This window comes from Nelumbo lutea, chromosome 1 (genome assembly GCF_056320005.1).
Source record: "Nelumbo lutea isolate HS-2025 chromosome 1, American lotus-T2T, whole genome shotgun sequence".
NCBI classification, from domain to species: Eukaryota; Viridiplantae; Streptophyta; class Magnoliopsida; order Proteales; family Nelumbonaceae; genus Nelumbo; species Nelumbo lutea.
Window position 1 is genome coordinate 12284829 of NC_142684.1, and position 19435 is coordinate 12304263.

The 19435-nt window shown below is 37.2% G+C and overlaps 1 protein-coding gene across 37 annotated transcripts in view; it reads left to right on the plus strand.

Annotated features, from left to right (window-relative positions):
- LOC148873551 (putative cyclic nucleotide-gated ion channel 5) overlaps positions 1–19435 on the plus strand; it is a 124917-nt gene that overhangs the window by 20954 nt on the left and 84528 nt on the right. For 9 of the 37 annotated variants that reach the window (XM_088964095.1, XM_088964130.1, XM_088964107.1 and 6 more), the window contains 2 exons: positions 1508–1611; positions 14884–15475. In XM_088964095.1, the coding sequence (XP_088820221.1) occupies positions 1508–1611; positions 14884–15475 (696 nt within the window). Of the gene's footprint in view, positions 1–1507; positions 1614–2007; positions 2130–8300; positions 8967–9810; positions 9832–10351; positions 10371–14883; positions 15476–19435 lie in introns of those variants that run through there. The other 28 variants (XM_088964112.1, XM_088964123.1, XM_088964108.1 and 25 more) reach the window with 10 other exon arrangements.

Sequence of the window (19435 nt, forward strand, 5' to 3'; positions counted from 1 at the left end):
AAGGCTGGGCTGAATCCATGTGGCTGATGTGTAGATCAATGTTTGGGTCCCACGCCACACAAGGATATCCAATTGGGCAACAAATAGGTGGGTAAGTGAGCAAATGGACTTAATGGGCCTAAAGCCCAAATCTAACTAGCTTAATGTGATTAATTAAAAGGGCGATTTTGGGATTCAGATTAGCAGGTAGGATAAGGGATTATCCCTATCCACTCAGAGAGTCTAGATCCAAATAAAGATTTGTATCAGGAAACTCCTAATTAGATTAGGAGGGTTGATCTTTATCTGCAGATAAGACAAGGGATTATCCTTATCTCTTAAAGAGAGTCCAGATCCAAATACAAGATTTGGATACGGAAACTCCTAATGGGATTAGGAGAACCTTTCTTTAAAGGCTATAAATAGAGCAGCAAGGGGTGAACCAAAAACACACAGAAAAGAAGAGAGATCTTCTGGTTCGCAGATCACAAGAAAGAAATCTTGCAGTTCGACTACTTCAGATTTCTATCTTTTTCTACTCTTGCCACCTTTGCTAGTTCGATCTCCACTTGTAGGAGCGATCAAGAAGAGTTCTTGATATTATCTTTTGGGAGAAAAGATAATCAGAAGTCGTGCTCACCTGCCCTCTGTCGAGTTCTTACTAAAGAATTCGGTTCTTGCTGAAGAACCATCCTGCTGATTCTGCTCCATCCTATGTTGTGTCATCTTCAGTGGGAGCAATCTTTGGTATTCTCCTTGGGCATGAACACCTTCATTGGGGGTTACTACTACTCCATTCAGGTATATCCCTCTCCTACCTTTTGGTTTCTGATCTGATTCGGTTTGGGTTCAAGATTGATCCTTGAAAATGCAGTTTTCTAAAATAGGGAATGTGATTCCCACATGAGAGAGATAAATTTTTGAAATTTCGCCCAACCTACCTACAGGGCTCGGCCATCCATATGATGAATCTCTCATCCCTTCACTGACGCCATTTGGTAGTGTGTGACATCGGTAGGCTACCAAGACAATGAAGCTCCTCAGGAGAAAACCTTTGGACATCCTTGCTCTGATACCAAGTTGTAAAATGTAGGCTAGAAGGAGGAAGAAGATGAAGAAGAGAAGAAGAGGAAGAAGAAGAATAAGAGAAAGAACCATTCATATAAGTGGTGTGTTACTGTTCACTCCCACAAAGAAGAATTTAGATTAGGTGACCAAGTTACATATATGACCTTAGTTATTGGTGCCCATATACAAATAAATGAAAGAGACAAATAAGCCCTTACCAACAAAACATATTCTCAACAGAACCATTAATCCGCATTGGTGTTTTCATTGGTTTAGCATAAATTGGTAATTTTGATTCACTGTGGCAATTGACATTTATGGGGCTTGGGATAGAGATATTGGGGTTGGATTTGGTATGTAATGCAATCTACTTTAGAAGAGTTTTATCCAAATTGATTGTTAAAAGCTTTTATAAAATTCTGGTGTTGTAATTCATTCTGGTTCTCAATGACAATAACAGGTTTTTGAATTTGAATGGGGAGGGATTTCGACAGGAGCTGTTGGGATTGTAGCTTCATTGTATATACGTTTAGCGTCATACGGAGATGGAGAAATTATCTCAAGGTGTATGTCTTGTTGTACCCTGGAAAGTCGATTTTTGGTTGTGTTTGAGTTTCATCAAAAGTTTATGTTGGGGAAAATTTTAATTAAAAAATTAAATTTCTTAACACTTGAAACAGTTAATTGGCAGGATTCCTTCCTGTTCTAGGCTTCTAGCTGGGATTGTGTTTTTTTTTTGGTTTTATCACTTGTAAATATTAATTTCATATGTCCTCAAAAGGTGGATTAGTGGATTATAGTTTGCTCCTTGAGCACCATAAGTGTTTGAGAGGCATTGTAGATGCATCCGTCCTCTGACATGTTTAAGTTTGCATTAAAAGAATTTTGTTCAGGTGGTATTTGGTACTTCCATATACTAATTTGACCGAATTGTTTCTAACTAAAACTTGTGTTGGACAGAAAATTTGTGATGTTCTATGATCTGGTGTTGATTTGATTGCCAAGTGGCACAAAATGTTAGATTGTGGTTACAAGTCACAGTTTATGGATGGCCAGAAAGAGAAGTTTGTAAGGTAAAAAATGTATGGGTATCTTCTATCATTAGATTTTTCTTTTTTTCTTTTTAATGTGGATATGAAAAATCTTTTTTTTTTAGCATTTTGGACAATACTTTATTTTTTGTCAAGCACTATCTTTTTGTTTGACAGGCCCTTTTAGCAATTTTGTGTCATTGGGAATTACTTTACATACCTCTGTTGTCAGGAATGAGAAAAAGGTTACCTTAGAGTATAGAAAGTTGGAAACTAGAATAATCCCATGGCAAGAATAAGTCACCAGGATATCCAATCCACAACTTCTATAAAACATCAAAAAATGGTACAAGGATTATAGAATCCATGGTACATTGTTGCTATTTTGGCCTTTCTATTTGTAGATTATTTCCTAAAGCATTTATGAATGTTGGCATTCATTGGAGTGACATGTTTATCCTAGGTGATAAAGTATGTGCCTCTTTAATAAGGTGTGATAATTTCCTGGGAGCTCTTTCTTGAGAAAGCTTAAGACCCTAAGGTTCTTCTTGCTATCTCAAAAATAGTACTAGTTTCAATTGCTTGTGAAGAAGCCTCAAAATTTTGGAAACTGGGGTTCTTGATGGAGTATGGGGGTGAAGTTTTTGTAGAATGAAATATTCCTTTTCCATTTGCAAGATCTGTTTTCTATGGCAAAAAAGCGAATACTTGTAGGAAAACTAGCTCAGCATTTGAGTCTTCTTGAAGCATGTTTGGTAGGAAGATTTGTGGGCACTGATTCTGATGCATAGGAGGTGAGAAGATGAATGGTAAAGGAATAGAATGCGGATGATTGTTGTTGTTTTTTTTTTTTTTTTATAGAACTTTGATGGGAGTAGACAGTGTGACCCAGGGACCCTTTGGAATAGGAGAGGTGTTGAGAGATAAGGACTGTAACATATTAGCTCTTTTCTCTGGTCCAGTAGGTTTGGGAGACTCTAATGGGGCTGAACTCTTAGCAGTTCTACAAGGTATTCAACTTGCACATCAAGTTGGAGTGGAGAATTTAATAATTGAAGGAGACTGTTTAGTTGTTGTGGGTTGGCTGATTGATTCGAATTCAGGGGTTTGGTGCTACAGGGACCTCTTAAAGAAAGCCAAGTGGGTAACAAGAAACATGAGCATTATTTTACCTCATGCCTCTCCTTGGGATGCCTGTAATAGTTTTCTCATCTTGTTAAAAAAATCACCATTCAATTATAAGAAAAAAAGAAAGAATAATAGCATTAGATAAAATGAACTTTTTGAATGCAAAGTATAATCTAGAAAGAATGTTAGAGAGGGAGATACAAATAAGCAAATCCTTGTTTTTCTTTTTATTGGGGAGGAGGAGCTTTTGCTAGGAGGCTTTTGAAGAGACAGAAGGCAGGAGAAATTGTAGAAGGTTTAATTAGATTAAAAATTGAGGGTGTATAAGATTTACAGGAATCAAAGCATTGGCTAGTTGGGGAGAAGGGGGTAAAAAATAGGGAGCTATCTAAATTGATAAGATCGGGTGGTGAAGAAATAAATAAAGGGAATTTGTATATAACATGGCTTTGTTTGCCGAACAATGAGGTTTTTGTCATGGAATGTGAGGGAGCTGGTGATGCTTGAAGAAGAATGCATGTTAAGATTTAGTAAGAACCAACAAGATAAAATTCTTATTACCACAAGAGACCAATCTACAGGATTTTGACGTGAAGCTGAGAGTTGAAATTTGGGGATCTGATGCTGGTGAATGGGTGGAGGTATAAGTTGAAGGTCTAGCTGGTAGAATGGTGATAGTGTGGGATTGAAGGCTAAATTCTGAAGTGGGGGGAAGAGGTATATTTTCTATTTTTTCATATGTATGTCTTAAGACTGTGGAGGGAATGGTTGGTCTCAAACAAATATGGACATACTGAAGATGGGGAGAGGGAAGAGTTAGAAGGAGCACATCAACAGTGGGATCTTCCTTGATGTTCAGTGAGGATTTTAACTTGGCCAGATGATTGAATGATATGAAGGGGGGGGGGGTGGGAGAACTAAGTTAGGGGCAATCACTTTCAGCTCAGCCTGACCTGCACATATAAACACACACGTGTATGTGTTATTACATGTTATGTTTTATGTTTTATACATAAATATTATAATATGACACCTACAGTACATATTATATAGAATATTTTACATTATATGATGTATGGCACAACTTCTATATTATATGCCATTTAATATAAAATATTACATATATTTAATACTTCAAATATAAAGACATAGTCCTGGAACCTGGTCCATGTTCACCCCTAAACAAAGTTATGGCAAGAATACGAAAGTTTCGTGTTTTTATAAGAAGAAATGCATTACTAGATCCTATATCAGGTGACAAATTCATTTAGTCAAATGGTCAAGATCCTCTTATCCTTAGAAGGCTGGATAGACTTTTATTCTCTACTTGTTGGGAGATCTAACATGATGGTTTGATTCAACAAATTCTAACCAACCCTTTATAAGGCCATAATCTGATCTTATTAACGGTGTTTTCTTTAATCCGTGATGACCCTTTATCCCTGTTGCTTTTTGTATTGGTGGTTGTGAAGTGCTAAATGTCTTATTGAACAAAGGAATGGAGTTGGGAATAATAGAGGCATTTAGGTGGGATATAATGGGCCATGTATCTCACATTTATAATATGTGGATGACACACATTTTTTCTTGATGTGTTGGTGGATTAAGTCTTGAATCTAATAGCTATCCTAGAGAGTTTTGAGATGCTATTAAGCTTGAAAGTGAATCTTTCAATGAGTGTTATATTTAGAGTTGGTGAAACAGCAGTGGAACAGCTAGAATAATGTGCACCTGTATTGGGTTGCCAAATTGGAGAGTTCCCTTTTACTTACTTGGGTATGTGTTGTGAGACATAATATGTTAATGGGCTTAAATGTTGTTTTGGTTAGTAGTGGACGGGGCTTATATATTATGTATTTCTTTGTTTTTTCTCAGCCCACCTAGTAAGGGGATTCTATGCAATTTTCTTCTTTAAATCTTAATATAAATTTTTCTGGGTAGAGCAGAAGAGAAATCTTCCACCCCATTCTCAAAACACTTTGACTATTCCATTCTCTCTTCTTCATTCTTCCTTAACAAACTACATGGTATCAGAGCTCTAGAAGTTTTCTCTTCAAGAATTGGAGCTTCTTCTCTTGTTTTCTTGCTGTTCTTGTCATCTTGTCTAACCCAGGGGAGCTGAAGTTCTAGACTGTTTGTGGGCTCCTAGAGCACCTGTTCTTCCTCTAGGGTCTCTCCTTGGAAGAGAAAACAAGGAAACCCTAAGAAATATTGTTTATGCCCTATTAGGGTAAGAAAAGGAGCAGTCACAGACCACTAGTGAGACTTGAGTTCAGGTCAAGGATTTTGCAGCAAAGGGGAAATAGCTAAACGTTTGTTACACCAAGAAGTGTAATCATTCTTGAGGTTTCTACTTCAGAAAATTATTAGTGTGCAACATTTTCCTCTTTTTGAAATTTTAGGAACTGTTTTTCCTTGGGATGTTCCTAGTTTTGGGTCTTCCGTTCTCCCTTGCTGTATTTGTTTCTTTATTCCTTGCTCTTGTGTTGTTGGGTGTGACATTTAGTACCTGCTGTCAAGAATATCTACAACCAGTGAGGTTTCCTCAAAGGAAAACAAATCAGGAGAGATTCGTCCTATTAATTTATTTTTGATCAATAACAGAAACTTTTATTAATAAAGGAGAAGGAAGAAGATACAACAGGAGGGGAGGTAAAAACTCTTACCCCACCCTAAAAGAAAAACATCATATTACAACACAGCCCAAAAGAAACTAGCTCTTCCCACCCCTCGTTTAGCTAAACAGTCTGCGAAAGAATTGGCACTCCTTTTTGACCATTGAAGCTGAATTTGCATGTCTTGAGTAAGCTGGTAGATTTTCTTTTTTTCATTCGAGAATTTCCACATACTAACATCTTCCTTTTGCAGCCAGTTAATAGTCAATTTAGAGTCTCCCTCCACTAGCAATTTCCTAATATTCATCTGTTTGGCTCTTTTTATTCCTTCTAATACTACTGAAATTTCAGCTCTCAAAGAATACCCCCAACCTATAGGTCCTGAAAACATGGCCAAAACTCGACCACCTTCATCCCTAAACACTCCACCTATACCTGAAGTGCCTGGATTTCCTTCGCTGCTGCCATCAAAGTTCAATTTAGTGAACCCCAAAGTTGGATGAGATCAAGTTGGAGCTGGGGAATTAATCAACCGAGCGGACCAGGCAACTTCTTTCCAATTTCTAATGATATCTCCTGCTGAGAATCCTTCAAATAGCTTCATAGACTTGACCCAGTGAATCACCCTAACATAGATTAAGTCAATGGTGGCTTATTTGTTCTTTTCTTTATCATGGAAAGTACGCTGGTTCCTTTCCTCCCAAACTGTCCAGCATACAGCTGCTCTTACCTCTCTTTTTGACAGCTTTACCTTTCAAGTTACCAACATTAAGTTGGATGAGTTCAACTATGCTGAATGGGCTATTTCGGATAAGCTTGCTATTATTATTAGAGGAATGCAAGGACACATTAATGGACAGACCACTGAGCAAAGGCTCATCAACTAGAGTATAAATCTTGGTGTAAGGAGAATTCCATTGTGATGACTTGGCTTCTCCAATCTATGACACCCAAGATTGCAATAACATACAACATTACAGCACAGCGTATAAAATATGGACATGCTTCAAAAAACCTATGGACAGAGAAAGAATTTTGCTTGGGTGTATAGGTTGAACCAGGACATTGAAGCTATGAACCAAGGAACCTCACTATGGCCACCTACTTTGCAGCTTTGGAGGGTCTTTGGGAGGAACTTGGTCATCATCTGATTTTAGACTGGGAGAGCACCAAAGATAAAGAAAATCATGATAAACAGATTAAGAAAGGCTGGATATTTATGTTTCTTTCAGGGCTAAATCCCTCTTTTGAGAGCATTCGTTCCCAAATCTTAGGGAGGGATGAGTTACCTTATCTGTAGCATGTTTCTATTTAATCAGAAATGAAGAACTGAGAAGAAAAGAGATGAGAAGAAGTCATTTTCAGCCTACTGAACAATCAGCACTGGTTTCAGGCATTGGTAAAGGAAATACAAATGGTAACAAAAGAAACTTGAAGTGTACTCGTGGAAGAGAAAAACATACCAAAGACACATGTTGGATTCTGTACTCCCATCTCAAACCAACTATGTTATAGAAAGACGGAAACCATATAAAATCCTAGTGGTGGTGGTCATGTGGCTATATCAAATGTGGCTGATAGTGGAAAGAAGAATGCTCCTTCATGTACTTCTACTCATTAGCGACAGAGTACTACTCCCAACCCTAACTTTCCTGACTTTATTGCTGAGGAGGTAGAAATTCTTAACCGAGCTATGGCTTGGCTGAAACAATCCTCATTTGCTTCCTCTTCATTTACTAAGTCAGGTATAGCTCTGCCTTTAACGTCACTCAACCTCCTCCACCATACTCATGGGTTATCGACTCTGGCAGCTCTGAGCACATGACCAGTATGTCTTCATTGTTTTCTTGTATCACCTTACTCCTAGTCAGGATAAGGTTAAGATTTCTGATGACTCTTTCCACTATTTCTAGGAAGGGAGACATCACTCTCAGGGAAGGAACTTACCCTGAAATCTGTGTTACATGTTCCTAGTTTTACTACAACTTTGTTGATGAGACAAACAATTGAGAGTGGTTGTGGAGCTGGGGGTCTCTACTACCTGAATGAAGATATTGGTGTTTCTCTACAGGCATCTAGTGAGGATGTTTGCAAATAGTCAAGAGCTGATCTCTAGAGTTTTTTTTTTTTTTTTTTGTGTGTGTGTGTGTGGCATGCTAGAGCTAGACTTGGCCTTTTGTCTTTTGAAGCTTTGAAAGCTTTGTTTCCCGAATTGTTTAATAAAGTCTCATTACTGAATCTTTTGCATGAGATATGTTAGATGTCAAAACACTGTAAGAGCACTTATCTGAAGTCTATTAATGAAACTTTTGCTCCTTTTGATTTAGTCCATTTTGATGTGTGGGATCCTTCACCCGTTGTCTTTGTGGATGGTCATTGCTATTTTTTTAGTTTCATTGATGACTTTTTCCAATGCATGTGGATTTATCTGATGTAAGAATGAAATGATGTCTAAAGGACTACTACTTTATTTTGTAAGGTAGTGGAGACACAATTTGGCAAAAAGGTTAAGCAATTTCTCTCAGACAATGCAACTGAATACTTCGAGGGTACCTTAAACATCTTTCTTAAAGATGAAGGAATCATACATCAATCATCTTGCACTCACACTCCGCAACAGGATGGGGTTGTTGAGAGAAAGAATTGCTATTTACTTGAGACTGCTCATACCTTGTTGGGTCTTCCTGGGTAATGTAAATACCTGTGACATATGCTTCAGAAAAGAAGGCCACCTCACATGTGATTCCTTTGCCTTGCAAGTTGTGAATCCTTATCTCATTTGCTGCTTTCTTGCTCTTTTGTACTTGGAATTTGGGAATTGTGTTTTTCTCGTTTTGGTGGTAGGTGGACCTCTCCACAGGATGTAGCCAAGTCTTTTCTGCCCATGTTTCCTGATACAACCAAGAAAGAGAGGAAGAATTATGTGGAAAGCAATTTGGGATGCAATAGTGTGGATTGTTTGAGAGGAAAGGAATGGAAGGATATTTAATGAGAAAAGTAGATTGAAAGAGGAAAGTTGTGAAGTTATAAAAATTAGAGCGGCACATTGGATGAAGACACTTGATATATTCAAAGATTTTTCAGTGAATGACATCATAAGGATACAAGGACATGGACTGAAGTGGCATTCTCTTCTAAAGGAAAGGTAAAGATTAGTTATGGAGTGGATACCTCTGTTCTTCTGCATTAGTGTGACAGGCAGGGGGATCCTTCTCTACCATTTCTAGTCAACGATCTCTCTTCTTCATGGTCTTTCCCTACTAATGTTTTGCATGTTCCTAAACTTTTTATAAATTTATTCCTTATTAGCAGCATTACTCAATCTTTTGAACTATTGTGTGACCTTCCCTCATTCTTGTTTTTTAGGATTTGACCTCCAAGAGGATGATTGGTTGAGGAACCATGGTTAATGGACTTTATATGTTTTGGAGAATAAAGCTAGACTTATGGCATCTGAGTCAAGTAACATATTGAGTTAGACAAATAAGAGCCAAATTTACCTTTGGCATAGTTGTCATGGTCACATTTCTTTTGAGTCTTTGAAGTGTTTACTTCTGAATTTGTTTAAGTCTATTTTGGTGTCTAGTTTGCAATGTGAAAATTGTCAATTGAGTAAACATTGTAGATCAATTTTTCTTTCAAGTAATAAAAGGTCAAATTTTCCTTTCAAATTGTTTATTATGATGTTTGGGGCCTTACTACTGTGCCTTCTACATGTGGTTACAAATACTTTATTACTTTGATAGATGATTATTCTTGATATGCATGGGTTTATCCAATGCATTCTAGGGAATAGGTTCCAAAGCTTGTGCAAGATTTCTAGCTTATGGTATTTACTTAGTTCAATATAGAGATCCATATATTCTAGTTGGACAACCCAAAAGAGGACTTCCATGGGGATCTAAATAAATTCATTGCTTCGCATTGCCTTCACTGTAGTTGATGTGCAAAAACTCAACAAAATGGTGTAGTGGAAAGGAAGAATCTCCATCTCTTGGAAGTTGTTGGAGGTATGCTCCTTCATACAAATGTTCCCAAAAAATTTTGGATGAATGTTGTATTTGTTGCTACATATGTGATTAATTGGATGCCCTCCCACCCCAAAATACTTCAATATAAGACCCCTCATCAACTATTGTATCTTCAGTCACCCTCTTTTTGCTTCCTATGCATGTCTTTGGGTGTCATAGTTTTGCTCATTATCTCTTGCCTAGTTAGGGTAAGTTGGACCCTAAGTCTATGCCTTGTATTTTCCTTGGTTAGTTGTCATCTTAAATGGCTTGTAAGTGTTTTGACCTAGTATCCCATTGGTATTTTGTGTCCATGGATGTTTCCTTCTTTGACCATGAATCATTCTTGCTTTTCCTCAAGGGGAGAACAAGTGGTGGAGGAGAAATAGGTTCCGCTGATCCACCTTCCTTCCCTCCTAGATCCTACACCTTTGGCTCCTTTTTGTGTCTTTCTACGTTTTCAAAAGATGTGGAACAACCTAAGACTGTGTGATCAATGCCATCAGACTCTCTGGAGGAAAATCTGTCTTCCTAATTAGGTACTTTCATTCCCCATGATGTTCTTGAACCTATTGCTATTGATGACCTTGACATTCCTATTGCCTATAGAAAGGGTGTCAGGTCATGTACCACTAAGCATCCTATTTCCATTTTTTGTCCTATATCCTAGTTTCATCATCTTTCCGTGCATGCTTGTGTAAAATATGCAAAATTATGGAATAATATCACATGGAAAGATTGTAAAAATTATAGGCATGGTGGAAGCATTGTAAAATGTACAAAATTATAGAATAATATTTAATGAAATGATAAAAGAAGCACAACAAACCTTTTAAAATTATCACATTCCAAATCATTAAACAAAGCTAAGGAACTAAGGTTATAGACAAACTAATAGGTTGTGGAGCTGTCTTGTAAAGTGTAAACCTTATGATTCAAAACTACATGATAGAATTAGTTAAAGAAAAATCTGAATTCATAGAAAATGCAAATGGTTCTTATATACCTAGCAAATAATCTATTACACAAACAAAAACTAATATTTAACTTCATGTTTGGAATGAATATTGAGCTGGCTCAAAGTGGTAATCAAGTTAGGTAGTTAGGCGGACAATAATATTGCTACTTAACATATCTACTTGTTAGAGTGAGCCGAATAAGGGTAATTTAGTAATCTTATGTCAGTTAAGTACTTTGCTTATGTGGCTGTTTTATTAGAGTACTCTGCCCCACACTTAAGTGAGGGCAGTTTAGTCTTTGTAAGTGTAATTAGAACCTAATAAACACAAGGGGGTCGACTGAATGGGAGACTAATCAGTTCGACTAAACCCTCCTGTTCTCTCTTTTTCTTGTCTTCTTCCTCATCTTCTTCTTCCTTCTTCACTGGTTCGGACTACTGTAGCTGCTCCAAAACATGGTATCAGAGCAAGGTTTCTGACCTGCTTCCGCTTGCAAAGCATCTCAGCTGTGCTTGTGACACCCTCCTCTTCGTTTCTAGTTGGTTAATGGAGAGAGCTAGTTCGCCCTAGGCCTGAGACATCACAGTTCGTTGCTCTCTGCTGCGCACAGTTTTCTTCATCAAGGAAGGTGATTTCAGCAGTGAATGGTTGGCTGATACTCTCAAAGGAAGGTTGGTTATTTAGTCCTCTTGTGTTGCTGGTATTTCTGGGTAGGAACCCTTCAAGAAAGCCAAAACGGATAAGTGCCCCTCTAAACCTGTCAAACCATGCCCTAGGTGACTGTTTCAAACCATATAGTGATTTCTTCAGCATGCAAAAATTTCCCTTACCAACATTCTCAAAAAAGCCAATTGGAATGTCCATATATACCTCCTCTTGCATATAACCATTAAGAAAAGCATTTTTAACATCAAGCTGGAGTAGGTGTCATGAACAGGTAGCTGCTAGGGACAAGAATATTTGAACTGAACTCATCTTAACAACTGGTGCAAAACTCTCTAGGTAATCAATACCATAGGTTTGTGAATACCCTTTTGCAACCAACCTTGCCTTGTACCTCTTTATACCATCAACCTTATACTTCATAGTGAACACTCATTTGCATCCAACTGTCTCTTTGTTTGTAGGAAGATCAACTATCTCCCATGTCTGATTCTTAACCAATGCTTCTATTTCTTCTTGCATATCTATTTTCCACTTAGGTTTGGAGAGAGCGTCATTGACATTCCTGAGTATAGATACAGAGTCCAAGGAAGAAAGGAAAGCACAGTAGGAGGGTGATAAGTTATTGTAGGAAAGATGGTGTGAAATGCAATGGGTTGTACACTTTCTCTTGCCTTTGTGGAGTGCAATGGGAAGATCAAGATTAGTAGGATCAACTGCAACAACAATGTTAGGTATAGAAACACAGGGGAAATAACGGGATCATGCTCAAGGGAAATACCTGGAACTGTATTAGCCAAATCTGGATTTTAGATGGGCTGATGGAGAGTGGTGCATGTTCTTCTATTTGAGCATGTGTGGAGTCAACCCTCCTTTGGCGGCGCTGATAGAACCGTGATGCTGGCCATAGTGGATTAGGCAATGGGACTTGAGCTGCTAATGGTGGGATAGATGGATCAGATGAAGGAATAAATGAAACAGGAAGACGGAGAGGTTGAGTTCTCCACAGACACTCTTCCTGAGGAGAACCAACCGAGAAAAAGAAAATAGACTCAAAGAAGGTAACGTCCATAGTGACCAACTTGCTCCCCGACACTGGATCATAACAACAACACCCCTTTTGGTTTTGAGCATACACAAGGAAAACACATTTCTTGGTCTCTGGATCCAATTTCTTGTGCTGAGGACCAAGAATGTGAACAAAGGAAACACAGTCAAAGACTCTCAACGGTATATGAAATATCTCCCCATCTGGAAAAAGTAGGCTAAAAGGTGCCTTAAACCCCAAAGTGTGTAAAGGAACATGGTTAATCAAATACATGGTTGTGAGAACTGCATCCCCCCAAAAATGAATAGGAACAGAGGCACACACCATAAGGCTTCTTGCCACCTTCACAACTACTATGATGAATCACACCATGCTCCAAAAAATATGTTGCCAAGTCCTTTTCAAAGTATTCTCTAGCATTATCTGGTCTGAAGACTTTAGTCCTCACTCCAAATTGCGTGAGAACCATTTGGTAGAACTGCCACACCAAAATAGGTACTTCATCATGTGATCTCATTAAATATATCCAAGAATGTCGTGTATGATCATCCACAAAAAGAGAAAATAATGGTAACCACCCATGGAAGAAATGTGGTAAGGTCCCCATACATCAGTGTGAATAATATCAAAAGCAAAGGAACTTCTTTTATTACTTGGTTTAAAAGAATGTCTACAATGCTTTCCTAACTGACAACTTTCACATTCCAAACTAGACAATTGAACAGACTCAAACAACTTTGGAAGCGAAGACCTTAATGAAATGAAAGAAAGATGATCCAAACGATTATGCCAGAGCATAGTTTCACTCACTGACTCTAATCCAATGCTATTGCTGCTACTATCATGATGGCTTTGAGGTCTTGGAATCTCATCCAAAAGGTAGACTCCATTCATCTCACGATCACCCCCAATCGTCCTCTTTGATTCTAGATCCTGCAAACCACAATTACCAGGAAGGAAGGTCACTGAATAGTTCAAATTTTTTATTAGGGAGCTTACAGAAAGAAGATTAGTATGGAGTCTAGGGACATGTATGACAAAGGATAAAGTAATGTCATTTGTCACTCTAAATGTCCATTTCCCGACAATGGGAATATGGGAACCATCTGCTGTAGGGACTCTATCTCTACCAGAGCACAAATGTTAAGAACTAAAAAGGGTAGATATATTGGTCATGTGCTTAGATGCTCCTAAGTCTATAATCCAAGGAGGTCCTTCCTTACTTGAGGTGGATGCATGATTTGTAACCGCATATGAACTACCTGTATGAGCAAAGGAAGTAGTGTGGTTGGCTCTTGCACTGTGTTGCCGGTCTGAAGAACTAGAACTGGCTAAATCTTTCTTACTCATAAGTTGTCCATACTTCTCCATTTCAGTTCTCACTGCTGCTACTGCAATGGACTTCAAATCAACTTGGGAAAGGAGTCCCGAAGAGTCTCCTATAATTGTACATTTGCATTTCCCTTCTTGTTCTTGATCAAGCTGGTATGAGATGAGGGTAAGGCTTTCAACAAGTGTCTCTAGTATGCTTAGTCTTCTTGTCTTGTAACGATACTCCCCCTTTTTATTTCTTTGGTTTTCAATTTCACTTTTAAATATATATATATATATATATATATATTATTATTTAAAAAAATGGGTCCCTAAAAATACCTGTAAATAGGTATCGGGACCCCAAAGATACAATACAATACACCCAATACGGGGCGTATCAAATTAAAATTTTGATCCTTGATTGAACCCTCAAAAATTTCAAAACCTGAACCGATAGGCAAGGGAAGAACTTGAAATTTTGTCTAATCAACACATTTTCTTCTTCCACATCTTCTTCCACCTTTTCTTTTCTTCTTTCCTATAAGAAAAGTAGGGGTTCAGCCCCTGTATTTTTTAAAGTTTCTTTCCTTTGTTCTTTTTTCTTCTCATAAAATGTTGATTTTCTAGACTTAAACATGAAATTTATATTTCTCTTATGAAAATTATGAATAGTTGTTAAGGAAAGATGGTTATGGAACCTATAGAACTACCCTAGAATATATGGTTTTAGTTTAAAAAAATCCATTGCCTAGGCGCCTGTTTAGTTTTTTTAATTATCATTATTGATGTTGCACATGAATATAATTTTGGCCATTTGACATAGATGGATGGATGACAACCTAAATATTGCCATTGTCTAAAGCACTTATTTGTATATGAGGATAATCATAGTGAATACAAATAAATTTTCTGAATGAGTGAATGATTTTCTTAGGATAGAAAGAAAGGAATTGAAATTTGGCACCTATGTTATGTTCTATTAATTTTTTATTGGACTGAAATTGGTATTATAATACTTGGCAACTAATTTTGGTACTTACATGCTTCCTTCCTTTCTTATGGGTTTAGGTTGGACGACATGGATTCCAGATTATCATTGTCATCAGATGCTGGAGTGAACCGATGCGGATTCAACATTGAGGGATTGAATTGTGCTGGTCGTGCAACTAATACTCCATCAGGACCATCTCATTCCTTTAGGATGGGAATGAGGAAGGGTTCAGAAGGATTGTTGTCACTAGGTCGATCCATTCGGTATGGGGTTACTCGTGCAGTGTTTCCAGAAGACCTTAAAGTGTCAGAGAAGAAGATATTTGACCCCCAAGATAAATTCCTCCAGATGTGGAATAAGCTCTTTGTCATATCGTGTATTCTTGCTGTATCAGTGGATCCTTTATTTTTTTATCTTCCAGTTATTGATAAAAATTCAAACTGTTTGGGTATAGATAAAAAATTAGCAATTACAAGTACAACACTGCGGACAATGGTTGATGCCTTCTATGTTATTCGCATGTTTTTCCAATTCCGCACGGCTTATATTGCACCATCATCTAGGGTTTTTGGTCGAGGTGAACTTGTAATAGATCCTGCACAGATTGCTCAGCGGTATTTGCAGCGGTATTTTGTTGTTGATTTTCTTGCTGTGCTACCTATACCACAGGTTTGAAGGATTTTCCTGAGCTTATTATTTCATTTGCTCTCTAAGCTTGCACTTGCTTGATTTTTAGTATGAAATTCATATTCAATGATTTTCCTCTCTACATTTTTTATTTGATAAACAGGAATTTCATTAGAAAGAGAATAATATATACAATTTTACATAGGCCAAGCCCTCTCCCCACTCATACATATTACAACTTAGCCTAGAAAATTTGATCCCTCAAAACCCCTTGCTTGGATAGAGTTTGAACCATTGAGTTAGCTGACTTTGAACTCATTGCACTTTCATCATCACAGACCTTGTCAACCATCTAATCCTTTTAATTTTATTTCTATACATCCGGAGAGTTACTTCATAATTCATCAGCCATCCTATTACCACCTTTGAATCCCCTTCTATGACTAATTTCTGTATGTTCAGATCTTTTTCTCTTCTTAAACCTTCTATCACTACCATCACTTATGCCTCAAAGAATCACCAACACGAATTGGTCCTGAAAACATCACAACTATGTTACTTTTCTCATCTTTTTGATGAACTGCTGTTAAATTTCATTAATAAAAAAGAATAATTGAGTACTGATATGTATACAAATAGAAAGAGATACACTTTCTTATCTCTCTCCAAATCCCTCTGCCCCATTTTACAAATATGCCCATAGTAACTGATTTCTTCTCACCCCCTGAATTTGCACTTCTTTTGACCCATTTTTTTCTTCACTTTTCATTTTTGGGCAGAAATGGAGGAACTGGACAAAAGTTTGTATCATCTCACCTAAGTTTTCTGTGCTTGTGAATGGCCAGGCTGCTGGTTTCTTCAAGAGTTTCAGAGGCATTCTTCAAGGTGACCTCCTCTTGCCTCTCCTCTTCATTTGTTTGATAGAGATCCTGACCCAATTCATCAAGCTGGTTGGAGAGGCAGGGCAATGGGAAGGTTTTGCAATGGTTCCAGAAGGGGAAAAAGTGTAGGTTCTTCAATTTTCAGATGGCACTCTCTGCTTCATTAATGCAGATGCTGTTCAATTAGAAGGGCTCCTGGGTGTGCTTTGTTGGTTTGAAGTTGTGGCTGACTTAAAGGAAAACTGATGTAGCCTGTTGATTTTGCTAGGGAGCATGGAAAATGTGGAGGATTTGGCAGTTCTTGTTTGTCATGTGGGTTACCTCCCTACAAAGTTCCTGGGCCTTCCTTTGGGAGCCAAATGCACATCAGCTGTTGTCTGGGAGCCAGTTCTGGAAAGTGTGGAAAGAAACTCGCCTCCTGGAAGAATACGTATTTATCTCTGGGTGGAAGGACTATTCTTATAAAGAGCACATTGGCAAATCGTCCAGCCTACTATTTATCCCTGTTCCTAATTCCAGTCAAAGTGGCCTGGAGAATTGAAAAGCTGCAAAGAGATTTCCTCTGGAGCGGTTGGACGGAGGAGAAGATCCACCTGGTTAACTGGAACAGAGGGCTGGTTGTTAGAAGAATTGAAGTCTTTAACCAAGCTCTCCTTTTTGGATCACTATTGTATCTTTGCCCTCTCACAGTTGTTTCCTTTAGTAAGAAATAATGAAAATTTCCTATCTTCTTTAGGGGTATTAGTTTCAAGGTGGGAAATGGTGTCAAGCTGAGGTTCTTTAAGGACTCCTGGTGCTCTGACCTCCCCTTGGCTGAGACTTTCTCTTGGCTTTTTCTGCTGCCCAAGATCAGGAGATTTATGTTCACTGTTTTGAAGTTCTGGGGAGGAACGTAATCTGGAATCTGTAGTTCAGATGTGGTTTCCAGGACTGGGAGGTGGAGAGATTGGCTAGGTAGGTTGCTCTTGCTGTTGAGCGGTGGTGGATCCTAGCTGGGAGGACCAATGGTGGTGGAAGTGGAGTGCAGATGGCATGTTTTCAGTTAAGTCTTTTTCCCTCAAGTTATGTGAAAGTAGCTTGGGTCGTCTCCCAGAAAAATGAATCTGGAATCCTTACTTCCTGCCAAAGATCAATGCATTGGTTTGGGCTGCAGTGTTGGGCACATGTCTGACCAAGGATAATTTGGTTAGAAGAGTGTTGCAGCTTCTTGACTTTAGCTGTAATTTATGTGGACAGGTGACAGAGGATGTTGACCACATTTTCATTCACTGTCTGGTTCTCTTGGATTTGGTGGCATTTTCTTAAGGCTGTGGGAGTGGGTTGATCCATGCCTAGGTCGGTCTAAGGTTTAAAATGTCTATGTCAATGGAAATGTCGCTTACCAAAATATAGGACATATGTTGGAAATGTCGGAAATGTCGAGGGGAAATATTGTAAAAATTAAAGACATTGTGAAAATATTATGAAATATGTGGAAATATGCAATGATATTTTGTAAAATGATAAAAGAAGCATTAATACATATTTCTAGACTATTATCTTATTCCCAACCATTATATAAAGCTAAGAAACTAAGATCAATAACAAATTAGTAAATGACGATTTACTAATTTATTATGCATTTTAATGTTTTTACAAGGTTATCCGATATTTTCCTTTCTTATTTTTAATTCTGATCTATTAAAAGTCTAATATATTTATTTCACACTAGTAAATAGAAATACATTTATTCTTATGTTTTAAATATTAAAGTTATAATACATTTTGTTTTATTATAAATTTAATAAACTGCTTGTGCTTTTTGTAGTATTAACTATTAAGATTATGATAAATTCTGATTTCTTATAAAACTTAATGAATTTATTACGATTTTTAATACTAAATTTATAATAAATTATGATTTAGTATAAAATTTAATGAATTTATTCTCATTTGTTATATTAAATTTAGAATGTGATTTATTATAAAATTTAATAAACATTTTCTGATTTTAATAAATATTTTAAAAATACTAACTAGTTAATATTTTATTACTTGAAAAATATTTTATGTTTTATATTATAAAGTAATTAATTTATTCTTTTGTTTTTATTTTTTAATTCTTTTTTATAAATATTTTATTTGAAATATTAAATAGAAATTATTAATGGAATAATTTATATTAATGTACTATATTATATTAATATAATATACTAATATATTATATTATTAATGTACATTAGTCTACATCTTGTCGACATAATAGGAAAAACTGTTTTTTTTGGTTACTAGACCGATTTGGTTGACATTTCTGAAATATAGGAAATGTCGACCGAAATAATGTAATTTTTATATTTCCATCCATTTTCATGTCGGTGAGCCTTGACATCAACTTATGTCGGGCGACATTTGAAACCATGGGTCGGTCAAGGAGGTTTTGTGGTGCTGGAGCCTCCCAGGTATGAGCAGAAGAGGGAAGTGTGTTTGGCTCTCCATTCCAGCAGCTGTGATTGGAGCAATGTGGGCAGAAGGAAATAGAAGGCAGTTTATAAATTCAAAATGGAGGTGACAGGGAGAGAAGCCATGCAATGGAAGAGCCTAAATGATGCAACCACCTATAAGAAGTTGTTTCAACATAATAGGATATTTGGGTTCTTGACTGTGTTGAACTAAGAGTATGGCATAACTAGGCACCTTATCCTCACTAGGCATGACATTACACTATCCCAAGCCTAGTCTTTGGTTTACAGTGAAGAGGGTAGGTGTTTGTTGTTCTAGTCATTCACACTAGATTATTTAGCTCATGCAAAAGTAAAGCCCAAATCATTGCACCTGGTGCTTGTCAACTGAGCGGGAGAGGAAAAGGAAGTGGGTGTAAGTTTTGCAAGAAGTCAAAACATATTATTAAACCTATTAGAAACTGCACTGTAATTTGAAACTTGCAAGGTTAAAAAATAATAAGAAGAATAATGTTGCAATTATGTCTACATTGTCCACTTTACCATTGATGAAGAATCTTGCTGTAGCCAAGCAGAATTTGACAAGTATAGTAAGTACCTGAGCTAATCGGTGAATATAGTTTGGAATACAGGGTGTATACCTTTTGGCATAGTATCTTCTTCTTCATTTGCACCTCTAGGTA